This window comes from Panicum virgatum, chromosome 7K (genome assembly GCF_016808335.1).
Source record: "Panicum virgatum strain AP13 chromosome 7K, P.virgatum_v5, whole genome shotgun sequence".
Lineage (NCBI taxonomy): Eukaryota > Viridiplantae > Streptophyta > Magnoliopsida > Poales > Poaceae > Panicum > Panicum virgatum.
Genome location: NC_053142.1, coordinates 49960788 through 49979672, shown reverse-complemented (window position 1 = coordinate 49979672; position 18885 = coordinate 49960788). Strand labels below are relative to the sequence as shown.

At 47.4% G+C, this 18885-nt stretch overlaps 1 protein-coding gene across 1 annotated transcript; it reads right to left on the bottom strand.

The window, feature by feature from the left end:
- Positions 1–549: 549 nt before the first annotated feature.
- Positions 550–4099, bottom strand: LOC120642014 (protein TIFY 3-like). Its single transcript, XM_039918383.1, has 5 exons — positions 3743–4099; positions 2183–2285; positions 1874–2090; positions 1716–1773; positions 550–939 (listed from the first exon to the last, which is right to left on the bottom strand). The coding sequence occupies exons 1-5, from the start codon at positions 4051–4053 to the stop codon at positions 846–848; spliced, it is 783 nt and encodes a 260-aa protein (XP_039774317.1). The 5' UTR covers positions 4054–4099; the 3' UTR covers positions 550–845.
- Positions 4100–18885: the final 14786 nt, after the last annotated feature.

The following is an 18885-nucleotide window of genomic DNA, read 5'->3' as shown; positions in this document are numbered from 1 at the left end:
CTCCGGCAGAAAATGCAACGCATTATGCATGATGTGGGGGAAAGCGTTCTTGTAAAATACTTCCTCCTTCCACTTTTATAAGTTCATCCTTCCACTTTTATAAGGCATAGCATAACATGACATGGTCTTTCAAATAACACTTTGACCATTTATTTATTATATATTATATCACTTATGGTTATAAAGTTATAATCATGATAAAGTATATTTAATTGTGAATCCAATTATATAAAATTTATATTATGAAAATAAAAATTAATAGTCAAAACATTGGTTAAAGATCGCAAAATTTGAATTTTGATAGTCAAATCATTAGTTATAAAAATGGGAGGAGGGAGTAACAGATTGGTAGTCTAGAAACAAAGGAGGATAAGTTGTCCTACTCCGGTACTCCTGTTGCTTATGGCCGCCGCACTGGCTCCGGCGCAGTTGAACCCAGCGCCGCGGTACTTACATCGTCGTGGGGCAACCACAAGCCTGATACCGAAAGTCTGGAACCGTAAAAGGCAGATGGGAAGATGCAAGTGCAAACCCAAATTCACACAAAAATAGGAGGATAATATAGATGGTATTTCATTACTAGACGATCATTGTAACATACATAGTCAGACATACGACCGGCATGATGTACGACATATCATAGCATAGCAGTTCGGTATGCGGGTAAACGAATTCACGGTAGAATAAACCAACCTAGCACAATGACAACAGAACAGCAAAAATAGAGGTTCCGGTCCAATTATTAGTACGGTTCTGAGCTTCAACATAAGGCACCAGCACATCCCTGCCCTTTCCACAAAGTCAGCCTTCACCGTTTCGAGCGTCATGGCTCCCTATCTTTTAAGTTACTGCACCTTGCCCTCGGCGGTCACCTCCATCGCAGGTGATTCCATGCCCTCAGATGACTTGGCGGGGCTGTATGGAGCCTTATTCACAATCCTGTTTCATGAGATCATTAATCAGTTGAATTCACAACTACAGAAGAAAGGGGGTTGCAAAGTAACTACAGATAACAGGCTTCTGAACCTGTCATTTAGTTTAGCTCTGATAATGACATGGTTTTAGTTTTCAAGACCAAAGATAGCAGGCATGTTTTTTTCATATTTCTGTTTCCTAACCAGACCCAAAAAAATGATGCAAGTACATTTACTATATTTCTGTATCCTCTATTCAGCAGCTAAATGTGCCAAGTTATGAATACTGCCTAAAAGGCTAAAACAGAAGACCTCAAGGCCCCCAAAAAAAAAGAGCTATAAAATACATGACGGTTCAAAATTGCAGTTTCATATCTAGTGCTGATCCAGAGCTAACATCAATTTAGTATTAATCTTAATTCGCAGATATTCAAAACTCCGAAAGTTTCATGATCGAAGGCCATCAGCTTCTATGTATTGTATTATGAAAGCATGCTCTCTAGTTATTCCAGCTGTAAAGAATTTTTTGACATGTTGCAGGTATGTTTAAAAAGAACTAGCAATATTTTTTTTATCCAAGCAGTTCATTGGAAAAGGTGCAATTTTTCAAATACAGTTGTAATGCCAAAGGAATTTAATGTTTGCTCTACATAGAGGAGAGAGAAAAGTAAAAGGTGCAAAATGTACTGCTGGAAGCTGTGGTACCACATATGGCATTTTAAAAGTTAAGAGTTAAAGCTGTAGAGAAGGTGCCTAAAAATAAGCTTCAGATCACATATATGCTACAGCTATCATGGTAACCTGTCACGACGTTTCTCGAGGAAGCGCTGGAGAGAGTGCCTCCTGGCAATGGGAAGATCTGCTCAACAGATTAAAGTGGTTTAAAATAAGTCATGCAATATCAATACTGAAAAGGGTATTAGGTTTCTGGATTTCCCCAAAAGATATAGTGATCTTACCAGCCTGAAGCTTGCATATTGAGCTAGGGTCAGAAACAGGCTGTGGTTGCCCAGTTGCTACAGAAGTGCTCTGCAGTGATGGAGACCGTGTGAGCACAGGAGAGACTGCTGCTGGGGCAACAGTGGCTGCAGGCATCATTGGAGGCTTAACAGCAGTGGCAGCACTGGTTTTGGTGGCTGCTGCAGCCGCTGCAGCAATAAGCATGATTGCTTGAGCCTGTCCATGCCAAACTAGTGTATTAGCATAAGTAGTTTAACAGTTAGTCCAATAAAGAACAAGATATATGTAAAAAGGTGAAGATAGATGACCTTTTCTGGTGGCACTGAGTCATACACACATACTGATCCACCATAGAAAATTGTAAGCTGTGCAGGATTAGCTGAAGGGGTCGACATCGGCAACATTCCAGACCTTGTGGTAAACAAATGCAGGAAATTAAAAACACACAAAGGTAAATAAATGGCATCACATAATTCATATCTGAATAAAAAACAGGCAGAGACACGGCACTCTTTACTCATCGTGCAGATGAAAGCATGTAATGAGTTCAACACACTGGCATGAGATAGAATGTGTGCGTGCATGTGTGCAGAAAGTCCTCACCCTACTTCCTAACTGACTTGAAAATGGAACTAGATCTCCAATAGAAATATATTCCTACTTGGCCATCAAATGGATTGTCTAACCGCACTAGCTTACATGCTAATCTGGCCAGTGACTATGTATGTAAACAATAACATGTTTTCAAACAAATATGGTAAACTAAGCATATCGCAGCTAACAAACTGTTAAAAAACCCAATTAACCACGTCAAGAGAACCATCCCAGTAGCTTGTTTGTAGCAGACAACGAAAAGTAGTATGACATATCAGAGGAAATCTTAAGAACCGGTTCCATGTCTTGAATTGGTTTGCAGAAGAGCAGAACCTACATCCTTGGTCCCCTACCGCAGGCCCATCTCCTAAAGAATTTCTTTTCTACAGCAAGAAACTCAGCCAATGAGGGACAAAGGTATGTTTGGATCTGCGCACCCTTGGCCACAGTTCCTTCCCAAGGCCTAACCATAAAAATGATAACCGTTTTGGCTAAAACTAAAACTCGTCTAGTCAAGGGAACTAAAACGGCTCTCCCATAAAACCCGATTAAGAACCTTTTAGGATTCTTTGGCAGCCAAAATCTATCTTATTCAACTGAGTGCCCATGAGGGAAATAAGGAAACTTATGCCATTATGCCAGCCACGTAAGGAGTTGTGTTTGGCCATAATGTCACTAGAACAGGAAGATAGAAACGCAAGCGAGCTAACGCCAGCAAGGGTAAGGGTTGGAAACGACAAGGTTTCAGAGCTCATCAACGCCCTCCCAGCACTAAATAAGAACATATGCTGCCATAAAATTACACCGAAACCTCGCCCTACTAAGGTTAACAACGTTGCTTCCATGAAATCCATGGTAAATTTAGTCACATTAGCATCGTGGCACCGGGCCGCAAGACAGAGCCGAAGCAGAGAGAGCAGGATTTTGGTTGCAAGGAGAGGGTGAACAACGCGTTCCTGAATCCGCCTCGGTGGCTCCAAATACTCGCCCGGAACCGCGGCAATCAGATTTGATTTGATCCGCGAGAGCTACACGGCCGGACGAGACGATGATACCGCGAAAACCCAGGGTGGAAAGTGCTAAAGTGCATCAACCACCAGGAACAGGAAAGGGGAGAAAGAGCAAGGCGGAAGAGGAAAGGGTGAACGAGAAATAAAGTAAAATTTCACCAATCGAGGACCAAGCAGCTACTAATCAGTCCGCAGAAGCAGAATCATCGGAGAGACCTCGCTCGATTCCGAGGGGCGGGGCTAGGGAAGGAGAGAGGCTAGTACCTAGAGCCGCCGTTGGCGAGTGAGAGGCTGAGGCCTTGGCCTTGCTGCGACGACTCCTTGGTCTTCTCCTCCTCCTCCTTCCTCTCCTCTTCCTTGCGCGCCTCCTCCACCTCCTCCCCCTTCTTAATGTTCCTCTCCAACAGATCCATTTCAACCATCTCTCTCTCCACCACTTTGGGGTTAGGAGACTTGGGAGAGGACTCGGAGATAAAAATGGGGCAAAGCTGGGGGGGGGGGGGGGGGGGGGGGGACGAGAGGAGTGGGAGCGGCGCCGGCGCCGGCGCGGGGTTTCCGTACAGCAAACGCCGCATGTGTGTCGGGAAGGATTTAATTTTTGTTGTATTTTGAGCTCTCAACTGCTGCAAAATAAATTGATATTTTTATTCAGCTTGGCTGCTTGGCTCCTTGCCCTGCGATGAAAAACACACCCAAAGGCCAAAGGTTAGTGCAGTAAACTCAAAGCATTTTTTTCGACCGTGCTTGAGAATGTTTTTCAATAAGAGTAAACCCAAAGCGTGATTGAGGGATCTGGTTGAAAAGAATTATCCTAGAACTTCACGAGTAGTGGTTAAGGGCCTGTTTGACCGGGCTTCACCGGCTCCGGCTCCAGCTACTGTAGCTTTTTGTAGTGGTACTGTAGTGTAGCCGGTGAAGTCAAGGTTTTCCAGCTCCATCGGCTCCTCTCCTTCTGCAGTTGGCTGTAGCATGGAGCGGGTGGTTTCAACTCCGCGCTACAGTGCAGCACAGTGCCGGATACTGTAACACGGAACCGGAGCAGCAGCGGACGGAGCCGTCCCAAACAGGACCTAAGAAGGTGAAGTATTAGACTTACTATAGGGCATAAGCTTACAAAATAATATTTCAACGTGCGATAGTATGCATGTCAACATAGTACGGACAAAAGAGTGGGGGAACATCACTACCCAAAGTGTATTAGCAAACCAAATACCAACTTCAATGGGCAAAACTAAAACAAACATGACCTTTTACACCTCATTTACCTTATTATGTCAGAAACAAACAGGAACGACTTCAAGTAACACCACTGCGGTAGATCTTACCAAATGTGGAAATTAGTTTGCAAATGATTCGGATGCAGCTAAAATCCGTCAGATGCTAGAACCAGAGGTTGTTTCTCTTTCTCGTTCACCCCTGTTCGAATCGGGGAAACTTGGTCTAGCAAACGAGAAAATCCCCCTTTTCTTTAAGTCTGTTTATGTACAAGAATTTCACGGGGATTTTTCAGGAAAAAAGCAAAAAGTTCACGCATTCCCTTCCTTGTACTATAAGGGGCTTTAGGGCGAAGCTAGAGCTAAATCAAGGGGATGTCCTATCCATGATTCTGCTACTAGTTCTCTGATTTATGAAGTGAAAATTTGATGATTAGCACTGAGTTTTCGTTTCGACGTGGGTGCTCGAACACCCCCTAGAGACAACGTAGCTTCGCCCCTGGGCTTTACTCTGTTCTTTAGTCGCCAAAAATAGTGCGCACAATCAGGTTTGAGTGGTCAAGAAGTTTAAGCCCAAGGCCCTGTTTGGTTTTCCATATCATAGCGTAGCACACAATTCCCGAGAAAAAAATCTTACATGCATGGAGTACTAAACGAAGTTTATTTGCAAAATCTTTTCACGGATGGGGGTAATTTTTCACGACGAATCTAATGATAGTAATTAATCGATGATTGGCTACAGTGATGCTACAGTAATCATCCTCTAATCGTGCGGTCAAATGCCTCATTAGATTCATCTCGCGAAGTAGAATAAGACTGTGGAGTTAGTTTTGTAAATTACTTTATTTAGTACCTCTAATTATTGGTCAAAATTTTTGTGCTATTTGTGCTAACCCAAACCAAACATAGCCTTGGTTTGGGCTCACAAGTCCCATGAAACTTGGGACCACGCACGATTTGGAACGTGATGACTGATGAGTTGCTCTTTCGTTCGTTCCATGCATGCATCTTACTCCATTTCGGACTCGCATGACACTTGACGCCAGGTCTTGGAATGGAACGTAAACAAGCTGCGCAAGCAACTAGTACCACGGGTCCACGGTTGCTACCGCTAGACACGGTCACGCGGAGCGGATAGATGCCACGTCATGTCGAGTGACCGACGGGTGGGATGGGAGCCATGTTTGCCGACAAAAGGGAAAAGATCGGGTGACCGCGAAAGTTGGAGGGAGGGTTTGTTTACCCGAACTGGGCACAAGCTGCTGTTCGATAGGAGTAGATCCCACTGTTTACACGTACTCTACTCCGTCGGGCAGTGGAGTACACGATGTGACCGCGTCTCTACCGACCTCCCAGCGTCGTCCAGCCTGCTCTGCAATGGTAGCTAGCTTACGCTCACCTACGAGTGGCCGAGCCCGGGACTCTCCTTTATCTAAAGAAAAAAAAAAACTAGCTTACGCCAGCCATACTGTGTGCTTTTTAGACGCCATTGAACAGAGGAAGAGAAGGAATTATTGGATTTTCTCGAGTTAAGTTAAATTAAACCACGTGCTCTGATCACGGGCTAGAGGCTCTACGACGACAGAAGGAGACATGGCCGGTGCCAAAACTCGAGAAAACAAACCCTCCCCCCCGCCCCCCCCCCCCCCCCCCCCCCCCCCCCCCGTCCAGAAAAAAAAACTCCAACGGCGAATCATTCCGGCAACCACCGCTGCACCATCAATGTCTCCGTTGCTGTCGCGTGCTCATCTGGCCGGCATGGGCATGGCGCTGCGAGGTGGCGATCGATGAGCTGTCCGATCGATCGTTCCAGCCGACCGACAGCAACACGGAGGCGAGGCGAGAGCTCGAGGCCGGCCGCGCGTGGCGGTGGTGCCGTGTTGCCCCGGCGAGCTGTTAACCCTCGCAGACCCGGCGAGGCTGCGAATGTGATGATGAGACGAGACGAGACCAGGCGGCGCGTGCGTGCCTCACTGTGAGCACCACCACCGGGCACAACACTACTGGTGGTCGATCGGCCCGGGCTCTGCCTCTGCTCTTGATGGACACGAGTTGACTCTGGCGCCGTCTTACAGTTGCAGTATTGCTCGCCTTCCACGTAGTATCCTCTGGTGCTTGGATTGGACCACATGCATAATCGTAATTTTATTGATGGGTTGATTGTAGACAAGAATAATAGAAAACTCGCCGTCTAGTAGCGACGCCAAGCATGTGTTTGGTGAGGCTTGTTCGCACCGATCTTGCAAAGTAATGCAGCAGCACTGCGGCATATGTTTCCCTACAAATTCAATGGGATTTTTTCTTTAAAAAAGTACAATTCAACCGGATTTGAGAATCACCATGACATTGACATGACAATGTGACACCGAATATTCGGGACCTAAGATGAAAGATTCCCTAGTTCAGTTGGTTTCCGGCGATTGATCATGCCAAATTTTCTTGCCTTTATCCCTTTACTACGCAAGGACACACCTACTATAACTTGCCTCTGCCTCAATGCACAGTCATTACCAACGCTGCCGTTCGGAAAACAAATTAACAAAGTCAGATCAAGCACGTGGCAGTGGCCAGTGGCACCCGTTATTAATCATCTTCGGCCGGCTTTTCGTTAATGTACTCTATGACAATTCGCAAAAGGAGAAAAAAAGCCGGAAGCCTAATCATTTCACCCTTTTTCCGGTGCGTCGAACGCACTTGAAAGTAAAATGGTAAAAAGGGCTAACGGATTATTATTGTAGTCGTTTCACTAATCTCTCACAGTGCATTACATTATTTAGTTTATTCGCGGGAGAGCTTATAGCGATCCACGTGAGCTCTTGTCTACACATGTACACATGCAGTTTTGTTTAAAATTTGCCGGGAACACTAATGACGTGATGTCTTGCAAGTTAAAACTGTGAAATTCACATGTGTTTGGACAATCTATATAATATATAGCAGTAGAAACAACTGTTAGAAAACTCGCAAGAATCCGCCGCTCGCTTGCTCTCGGGTGGGTCAAAAGATTCCTCCCATCGAAATGGCCGGTTAGGGACAGCGGGAATCATTAGCCCCACTAATGCCGTCCACGCAAAGTGTACGAACTCGCCGTCGCCCAAGCCAAATTTTATTATATTTATTTAGCTAAAGCACGCAGCTCATGGCAGTCCCTAGCTAATAACCTAACCGAGATTATTAGTTAGCCTTAGGCTGTGCTAGCTGGGCCTGTGACTGTGAGTGATCGAGTGCCTAGGTCGTTGTGCACGCATAATCAAACGAGCTCCCCCACCCTCTCACTATCAATCCTCAAAGTAAATAAAGGTTTCTTTTTTTCGCGGGTAGTAAATAAAGGTTTATGATTGCCGGCCTTTAGCCGTGCGATAAAATATTAATATTTTTTTAAAAGAAAATATTAATTTTTTTAGAGTTTTAGGGCCGAGCCCCGTCAAACTTATGACAGAAAGATCGTTTTGCGTACAGAGTTTGCGATGACGGCACATAACCATCATCCAAAGCAGAGAACCAACAAAGTACATGGAGAACTAAAGACAACTAGAGTTCAGGCCAGCAACACCACCATCCAAGGGAGACATCTGACCAAAACATCAGGCGACCAACGCATACTCCAACTCCTTCAGCTGCGACGTCCAGGAGTTCATGTCCAGCGTCCCCCCGCTAGAATGCCTGCCTGTAGGAGTCCGATTCTTCTTCAGGCCGAATCCATCGACAGTCTTGGTCTTCTTGCCAGGTCCTTCAGGTTGGAAATGTATGTCAACAGCGTATCTTTGGAGCCCGGGGGGCACAGAATTTGCCAATTCTGAGCCATCCCCACTATCCTCCAGAGAAGAAGTCGCAAGTCCATCCATCTTACGTTCTGAAAACACATTTCATTTCATTTCATTTCATTTCATTTCAGAATTTGCCAATTCTGAGCCATCCCCACTATCCTCCAGAGAAGAAGTTGCAGAGCTAATAATATTAGTAGCAGCAAACTTCTTGTTACTCAGCCATTTAACACCGACATCTATAAAATGATTTTATGTTCATATTCATAGCTTGTGAAACATTACTCCAAATAAGCTGAGCAACGACACAATCAAAGAATAAATGTTGGATTGTCTCCTGTTCAGCACAGAACAGACATGAGTTTGTTGACACCTCTTGTCTTTTTGTCAGGTTATCTCTAGTCAGAATCTTATTTTTGGACAGGAGCCAAAGATAAATATGAACTCTAGGTGGGATTTTCAAACCTCAGATATTCGGAACATAAACAGGCGTTACTCCTCTAAAACTAATGATTTTGTACATTGACTGCGAGGTAAACACCCCATCAGAAGTGAATTGCCAAATAAGGCTATCTTCACCTCCAGGAAACTCAATGGTGGAAGCAATCTGAACTACTTTCAACCACATCCTACTAAGTCTAGGTCCTACTGTCCTCCTAAAGGTGCACTTAAGCTCATTGCCATCCCATAAATCAGCAATAGTGCTGGTTTTCTCATTAACTATCACATACAGTTCCCAAAACTGGATAGCTAGGCTTGAGTTACCTAGCCAATGGTCCTCCCAGAACTTAACCTTTTTGCCATCACCAATCTTCCATCTAAAGCCCATCCTAGCTGCCTTAGCAGCCCACATAAACCCTTTAAAAAACTGGGAAGCCCCAGCATCTTTGCAACAAAGAATGTTGGGTTTGCTAGTATTATATTTAAAATCTACAAGGTCCTTCCAGAGTTTACTGTCAGCATGATTGTATCTCTTTAGCCAAGAACCTAAGAGACACATATTTAAGTCTCTCAAATTAGGAACACCTAGGCCACCATATTCCTTTGGCATACTGACACTCTCCCAGTTAGCCAAGTGGTACTTATGATTCCCTTCAGAATCATTCCAAAAGCAGTTTGCTAGATGGGTATTCAAAGCCTTGATTGCCCATTTAGGAAATTTGATAAAAGAGAGAAGGTAAACTGGGATGCTAGCTAAACAAGATTTTATCAAAACCAGCCTAGCTGCCTGTGAGAGTAATTTTCCTTTCTAGCTAGATATTCTCTTTAAGATTCTATCTATTAGGGGTTGAATATCCTCCCTTCTAATCTTATCAAAATAGAGAGGTACACCTAAATATGTGATAGGGAAAGACCCTATAGGACAGCAGAAAATATGAGAAACCATGTGGGTAACATCCACATCTAAATTTACTGGGATAAGCTCACTTTTATGATAGTTGATTCTCATTCCTGAGATCTTTTCAAACCAAACCAGAATACATTTTAAATTCTTGAGAAAGTATTCATCAGTGTCTGAGAAGAGAATAGTGTCGTCAGCATATTGTAAGGAGATAATTCCCCTAGGTTTAAAATCTGGCAGAAGACCTCTGATCAGATCTTGTTCTGCTGCTTTGCTAAGCATTCTAGTCAGCACATCTCCTACTAAGTTAAACAGGAGGGGGGAGATGGGATCACCTTGTCTTAAACCTTTTCCAGGTCTAAAGAAAGAGCTCTCTTATCTATTTAGGTTAACCCCTACAGAACCACCCTCAACTACAAATTGTATCCACCCAATCCATCTATCACAAAAACCTCTTCTTGCAAGGACTTCAAAGAGAAAGTCCCAGTTCACTCTATCATAAGCTTTTTCATAGTCAAGCTTAAGAATATAAGTCCAAATGTTCGAAGATCAACCGTCCTGACCATTCTCGGTGACTAGAAACATCCTAGTGTTCTTCTAATATTGATATACGGTAATTTCTAATCGCCTTGATTCCTATATCTTAAATAGCTCTGCTTGTATTCTTGCTCAAATAAAATATAAATAAATTAATAACTTGATCACATACATTATAGTCATCATGCGTGAATAGGGTTGCGATATTGTTACATTGCGTCATCACACATGCTTAGGTGTGGGGTTTTGACCTAGCGAAACCTGGGCGATCGGCTAACTCGTTTTAGGTGTCGCGTATGTCTAAGTAGGGTTCCTTGTGTTGCTTGGGCCGCTCTCTATGATTTTGTAGTGGTAATTGTTCCTCGAACTATAGTGCCGCGACGGAGCCTAGGGCCTCGTATGCACGCATACGATTGGGCCGCTGGGTGAACGCTGGTGCTTAAGTACGTGCGGACATGAACTGCTACGACTATCTTTTTCTATGCAAGTCTGTTTTTAAGGGGGTAGGTCGTATAGGGATAACAACGCATGTGGGTAGTATTAGGTTCTAGTTCCTGGAATCCACATGCCACTAACCTGCATAGCAACATATACATATCGCATCCTATAATCTGACCAATAAAACAATATTGAGCAAGAATATTCTGGAGAAAAACTTTTCCTTGATATACCAATGATTCATGTTTTCCAACCGAAGAGAGTACAATTTGTCCAATAACATCCTTGATTTAATCTTTTCTAATCAATATTCATTGATAATATCTTCATGTATTCGAATAAAGGTGAAGGATCTCTGCAGCATTGAAAAACAAACCCCAAAAAAAAGGAGTACACCGATGCATCCAATTGGACCATCGGTTTAAGCAGTGATGCACTGTTGATTGTGCTATTCGCAACCCATTGCACTGACCGTTTATATTTTGTTGATGTCGGTTTAATCGGTGTTAGGTTTTCTACCACATATTGTGCCAACAACTTGGAGTTGATTTCTTCTTTGGAATACTTCTCCCTTCAAGTGTTCCCTTAATTTCTTTTGGGTGTCCAGAACTGCATTTGAGCAAGAGTGCATAATTTCATGGCCGACTCTCATTAGTCCTATACCGTTCCTAGAAGTCAATCCTCGACCTTTTCCCTTTCTCTGTAAATCTTGGGACGAGATTTCTTTTAGGGGGTAGGATTGTAACACCCAGGTATTAATTCTCGATAATTAAGTTAATTACGGCCATTAGTTTCAAACTCACACGACAAGCAAAAACTAGAACTCCTCCTGTCAGCCTGGGCCAGACCGGTCTGACCGGTCGGGACAACCGGACTGATCGGTTGAATCGGTTTCAACTGTGTTGGGCCCACAACATTTAAATCACTCTCTCTCTCTCTTTCTCCCCACCAACTCCCTCACCCTCACCAGAGCCAGCTCGAGCCCGAGCTCTCTCTCCCTCCCCTCTCACCCAAACCCTAAGTCCCAAATCCTCCCTTTCCACTTGATTCCAAGGCCAAGGAAGGATCAAACCGGCGTGGGGGAGCTTCTTCTCCACGATTCCCTCCCTGGGGAGTGGGGGATCCAAGTTCTTCGCGGGGTAAACACTCACCCAAGGTATTTTAGCTTGTGATGGTCGATCTCAAGTTCTAAATGATTTTAGGTGGTTCCTTCTGGTTAAAAACATCCAAATATATCCCTGGACTAGTGCCTATAAGGGTTTAAGAATTTGTGGACGATTTTAGCCGCACCAAGGATTCCAGTTTTGCTCTGGGTAGGACCGGTCTGACCGGTCGGAGGGACCGGTCTGACCGGTAGGGGTCCGGACGGTCCGGCCATGTGTTCGGATACTCCGGATTTGTGGTAGTCTGGACATTCCGGGTTTAGGTCTGGATTCTCCGGGCTTGGGAGTCCGGATACTCCGAGAATACGTCCGGATACTCCGAGAATACGTCCGGATACTCCGGATTTTTGGTCTCGAGTTGCACACAGGCCAGACCGGTCTGACCGGTTTGGTATACCGGTCTGACCGGTGCTAGCAGGGCTGAGAGGGTTCAATTAGGGTTAGTTGGCACAATTGGTTAGAAATTAATTTGGTTGTTGATTACTTGTAATTTTTGCAAGTCATGCATGCATTCTCTCATATCATATGCATATGCACACGTATAGCAGCCGCGGGGGAGGAAGTTGTGTACGAGGTAGTTGCGGAGCCACAGGAGCCGCAGGGGCAAGCCCCGCAGCAGGAGGATCGTGGGGAGTCGGCCCAAGGCCCATCTCACCCTAGCACTGAGCCGCAGACTCAAGACAAGCCCCGGTGCACATCCTACTATTTTAAATTATGCCACCTATATATGTCTCTAATAATTGTGCATTAGGTTTAGGAATTGTTTGAAACCTTAGTTGTATGATCCCTAGGTTTTCCTGGGCCTTATACTAGTATGAATAGGTCGTTAGCACTGCTATGCTTAATAGGGCTCGATAGAAGTCGAGTGATAATTCTGTCACTCGCGAGATATAGGATGTCTTTATATTACAGTATATGAATTATTATATTCAAGATGGAAGGTATGGGATGGGAGACCGGATGGGGGAAGGTGTAGCCCCATCTGTGTTGATTAAGGATCGTTCCGTTGTCGGCTGTGCTGATCGGGGATTGAACTGTACTAACCGCATGCCGGGAGTAGGAGGTAGTCGAAACCGGTAAGCCGAGTACTGCTTTGCTTCGAAAGTACAGGAACCCGCACCCAACTCCGAGGGCAAGTCGAGTGGCCGCGGAGAAAGGGGTCGCATATGTTTACTTTTGGTGGTCTCACGTAGGGCTCGGCTGACTATATGTCGTTAGGCTGGTTCCTGTAGTTCGAGGCGGGGAGGTGAAAGGTTGGTGCGTGGGGTCCGACGGGGCTTTTGCGTGCCGTGTTGGTTAGGTCCACCTTGCAAGGTTAAATTGAATCGATTCGCCGTGTCTCGCGGTTATGAGAGCCTTGATCTCTTGGTCACATCATAGAAAGGACCTTCTGCGTTCATCTTCGTGCGAGGCCTCTGGTGTGTTTCGATCGACCTGTTGGTTGGAAACAGTCTGTCAAGTTACACTTAATTAAGTTAATGCGTCTGATGCGTTTAAACGATAGTGGTTACGCTTAATTAAGCGTTTTAACTCGGGGGTCCGCCACACCGAGGCACCCCTCCGGCTAGCACACCTTGTACGCGGCAACGCACGCCCTGGGTGCCATCCCACGCGTTGTCCCCGTGGCGTACCCGAGCAGGCTCGCGTTCGCCACCACCGCGCCCATCGCTGTGCTCGCCGTGTGCGTCCCGTGCCCGTCCCTATCGCGCGCCGACCTGAACGTCGTCTTCCCACGCCTATGGCGCCACCGTTTGTCGCGCGGAGCCCGCGGGAGAAGCTGTGCGCCCCCACCAGCTTCCTCCCGCAGGCGCTCAGCAAGAAATTGACGCCGGCCTCGCACACCCCCTTGGACCGTGCGGGTGGTGGCGGCAGGCTGCCGCCCACAAAGCTTGAAGACTATGGCCAGACACCGGTGTCCAGGAGGCTGCCTCCAGATTGCCGATGGCCGGCTAGTACGCCGGCATCAACAGGCCCAAGAACTCCAGGGAGCGCGTGGTGTGGAGCTGGAACACCTCGTCGGGGTCTCGGGGATGACCTGGAGCACCGCGGGGGTGCCGCGGAGCATGGTAGGGTGGTCTGGGAGCAGCGCCACCACGGCCGAGTAGGAGTAGAGCAGGTGGCGCAATTAGCACTCACATTTCAACCAAATTTTATTCATCAGCCAATTCATGTACCATTCTTACATCCAACTAAAAGCAAAAAGGCATCTGAAAACATTTTTGAACCAAACCCAGCAGGCCCCAGGCGTGCATCTGCTCTAGCGGCAGCACCTTCACCTGCCGCTGCAAGCCTCAACCTTGCAGCCCTCCTTGAGCGGCAGCGCCTTCACCATCTCCTACAGGAAGCCACCGGCGAACAGGTCGCCGGTCGCCACGTGACGGTGATGGACCTGGCCGCGGCGTTAGCCCAGCCAGTGCGCCTCCTAGACGCAGGCCCCGACGGTGATAGCCTACTCCACGTCCGCACTCGCCATGGCGGTCTCAGCCTCCCGGTCGCCCTCGATGGCCTCAGCCTCACGCTCGGCAACCTGCAGCGGCGGTGTGAGGAATGTTGAGTACTCTATCCTGCTTGTGATGAGTGAATTATCAACCGTGCGGTGTGATCGTGCGCTTGGTCTTTGGATTGCAGGTACACGGGCGTCAAGTGTCGACGGAGAGCTGTCGTGGAGGTGCTGTGGCCGATGGACCGTGCGGTGGACGGCGGTGAAGGGCAGCCGGGACTAGAGCTCGTGCCGGGCGGTAGCTGTGGCGTCTACTCCTGGATCGAGGGCGCAAGTGGCGACGTTAGGCGGGTTTCTTGGTTTGCGCCATAAAACCAAGGAGGCGGACAGCGGTTGAAGACGCCAAGTTGTGGAGGCACGGGCGTCGGTCTCGGGACTGACGGAGGTGACGGGCGTCGACGGCGTCTAGGGCCTCGCTGCGGGCGAGGAGGTGACGGGCGTCGGGCGGCGTCTAGGGTCGTCAGAAGGCCAAGGCGGGAACGACGTCCAGGGCCACGGCATGGAGGCGGGAATCTTCTCGCGCGTGGAGTTTTGGCGGTTTTTCTCAAAACCGGCCACCTACCCGGGTTTCGTGGACCCCCCAAAACCGCGAACCGGATCTTCATCCACATGGCGGCATCACGGATAAGACTTCGACTCGAAGAAAGAACCTCGACCGTCGGATGAGTCCTTGTATCTTTTTTCGGTTTTGCCCCTACGGGCTTTCTAGTGTCTATTTGAGTCTAGGGGTATTTTAGGCTTTAGTCTAGAGAGTTAGTGGGCTTAAATATCTACCCTGTCTCCCTCTCTCTCTCTCTCTCTCTCTCTCTCTCTCTCTCTCTCTCTCTCTCTTTCCCTGCGCCAGAACAGAGCTGCTGAGCCCGTGCGCCCTCTCTCTCTCCCTCTCGGCTCTCTCTCCCTCTCCTCTCTAGGTTTTGAGCCCTGGATTCTTGAGGATGTTGTACTGAGATTGATCGGGAAAGGAGGCCCAATCCTCCTTGTGCCCTCTGGGGTTTTGAATTCAATTCAATCTCGTACGTTTTGTGCCTTTTTTTGGATGAATTCGATTTTCCTTCTACGAATCTTGAGCACGAGATGACGAGTGGTTTTCTGATGATCGAGTGGCTCTTTGTAGTGATTCTAATACATCTAACCTAGTGCTAATCCCCCTGGAATCACGAGTTCACTCGAATCGTAGTTCTTGGCGTTCTAAAGAAAACCCCCGTTTTGCTTGGAATTCTTCGATTCCTCCCAAACCATGAAGTGATTTGCCGATTCCTTTCGTGGATATGTTCACAAGTCCTTTGTGATCATGCCTGCAAAATTTGAGCTCCTTTGGACTTGATTTGATCCTCCAATCATCAAAGATTCCAAAGAGCGCGGACTGAAAATTCGTTTCTGGACACGGGCTGAGTTTTTACCTATCACCGGTTAAACCGACGCTTGTGATATGGTGCGTTGGATCAACCGGTGAGTAGGTTTTTCGCACGTTAGGGTTTTCTGCTCCTCGCTTGGTTGCACCGGTGCATTAGCTCCACGTGCATCGGATCAACCGGTGATAATTATTTGTTGTGCTGCTTTGAGCGTTTAACCGGCGTATTGGAGTCTCTTAACGTCAGTTCATCCGGTGCTCTGCTGGGTCCTTTTGTTGCCTCTCTGGACAACTGCACCGGCGTTTAAATTGGATTTTACTAGATCATCCGGTGTAGAACACCGGTTGAACCGACATAGTTCAAACCATCACGTCGGATCAACCGGTGCTTGCTCTCTCGTGCTACCGGCTCTGCTCATCGGTTGAACCGACGCTGTTCAAAACAGTGCGTTGGATCAACCGGTGAGTTATACCGTGCTGTGTCTTGCGCTGTTTCTTCGCATATGCTTCCGCACCTGTTCACGCTTTGTTCCTAGGGCTGTTTTGTGTTAGTGTAGCTCCTCTATAGCTACTCTACACTTCACCTAGGACTTGAGCATTTCCAGTACAAGGCCAAGAAGCGGGAGAAGGCTTTCCTGGCGCAGCTCAGCGACCTCGACAAGAGCTGCGACACCGACCGCTCTTCTTCTGCAACCTCCAACGACGATGACAAGAAGAAGAAGAAGCGGGACAAGGATGCCACCGGCTTCATGGGCCATTGCTTGGCGGCTGGTCGGCGCAATGGTTTCTGCACCATGGCGGGTGAGACCAATGGTGCTCGTGCGTCTCCAGGTGGACATGGTACACCGACGCACGATGGCTCTTCTCCTGGATCCGAGAGTGATTCAGAGGTAAACTCCACTATTGACCTGGTTGATACTGAAGTTAGGGAGTTGTACGCCGCTCTCGACAACCAGAAGAGGCTGCTTAAGGAAGCAGCTAGAGAGCGTAGAAAGCTTAGGGCTGAGCTGGCTTGTGCTAGAGAGAAATCTGGTGAGGTTGAGTGCGCTGGCTGCATATCTCACATGAATGATCTTGTTGCTCTCCGTGCCAAGCATGATGAGAACATTGCGAACTGGGATGTTGCCAAGACTTCGCTTGCTGACGTGTCTCATGAGCTAGCTAAGGCCAAGCATGAGCTTGAACTGACTAAGGACGCTCCAATCGTTAGTGATGTGCTTGAATGCGATGAGTATCTCATTTTTAAGTCTGATCTAGCTTCTTTGCAGTCTAAGTTTGCCACTGTTGTTTGTGAACTAGAGGAGCTTAGATCTAGGCCAGTTCTGCTTGGTGCCTATAAGCTTTGTCCAACGCTTAGGTCGGAGCTAGATGAGAAGAACAACTTGATTAAGTCTTGAGGGAAGACTAAGGTCGGGGAGTCTAGCCCACCTTTTGATTGTCATGTTTGCCCTGGTTTGATTTCTGATTTGGATAATCTTGCGGTAGAGAAAGCCAACTTGGAGAATGAGAACACATATCTTAGGGCAATTCTGAGTTGGGTTTCTAGCAGTGAGCCGCAGTTGGGCATGATGATCAAGCTGTTTAAGCGTGGTGATGGTTTTGGGGTCGGTTACACATACACGAAGTCAGATTTCGACAAACTGTATGGTAAGATCGGCAAGGCTGCTGGAGCTCCAAGTGCTCTAAACACTGCTAGCACGAGCACGCAGCCTTCGCTTGTTGACCCCGTGGATGGTGTGCTTAAGGAATCATCGAAAGCACCTCCACAGAAGCAGGTTTGGGTTCCAAAGCCCAATGAGCTGAGGAATCCCCTCGATACGCTCCCTGCTGCCACAGCCCAGGTTGCCCAGAAGAAGGGGGCTGCTCCTCCCCGTCCGCAGGCGAGGCCTCCACCTTCCAAGAGAGAGGTGAGGTACCATTGTGATTACTGTGACAGAGAAGGTCACCTGGAGGAGTTTTGCTTCAAGAGGAAGCGGGCTATGAGGCGTGAGCAGGAGAGACGCAACTCGGACATGTACTCTGCTCGGGTGCATGGTCCTCCTCGGCGTGGTGGTAGGCAAGATGCAAGGGCGCGCCGTGTAGGTGGAGGACAGGGAGACGGTGGTGGTAACCGTGCTCCAGCGGGTGGTAGCTTTGCCGGTCGTGCTCCTGGTCATCCTCAGTACGGCTATGGATCATGGGACCGAGGCTTTGGAGGAGGTTACGATACACCACGCTTTCCTCGCGGTGGTGATCGCCAGCCTCGCGGTAGACAGGACAGGGGATACGCTTTGCCTGATTTTGCTAACCCTTCTTTAGAGCAAATGGCTCGACACTGGTTTGCTTCACACTTTGCTAACCCCAGTGTTGAGACATTTGCTCACCCTTTGTCTCACTACTGATGTGCAGGTTGGAGGCTTGGAGAACTGGTGGATCATTGACTCCGGTTGTTCGCGCCACATGACCGGGAATAACAAATGGTTCTCCAACCTCACCCCAACGCGCCACAAAGAATACATCATATTTGGGGATAATGGTAAGGGCAAGGTACGTGGTGTTGGCGCTGTTAGAGTTTCTGATTGCTTCACCCTGAGAGAGGTTGCTTTGGTTTCGAATCTTGGCTTTAATTTGCTCTCTGTTTCGCAACTTCTTGATGAGGGGTTTAAAGTTTGCTTCAAGGAGGGTTGTTCTCGAGTTTTGGATTCCAGAGGAGACCTGGTTTGCCGGATCATTCCTCATGACCGAGTTTTCTTGGTCGATTTCTCTGGAACTCCTTTTGGCCCATCTTGTTGCTTGTTGGCTGATCCTTCTTCTGATCTGTGGAAGTGGCATAGGAGACTTGTACATTTGAGCTTCGACTTGTTGTCTAGACTTAGCTCACTTGGCCTAATCCGAGGATTGCCCAAATTGAAGTTTGAAAAGGACCTGGTTTGCCATCCGTGTCGCCACGGAAAGATGATTGCTACTTCTCATCCGCCTGTTAATCAGGTGATGGCCACTCACCCTGGAGAGTTGCTACACATGGACACAGTTGGTCCTTCTAGGGTGATGTCAGTTGGTGGGAAGTGGTACGTTCTTGTGATCGTGGATGACTTTTCTCGCTATTCTTGGGTCTTTTT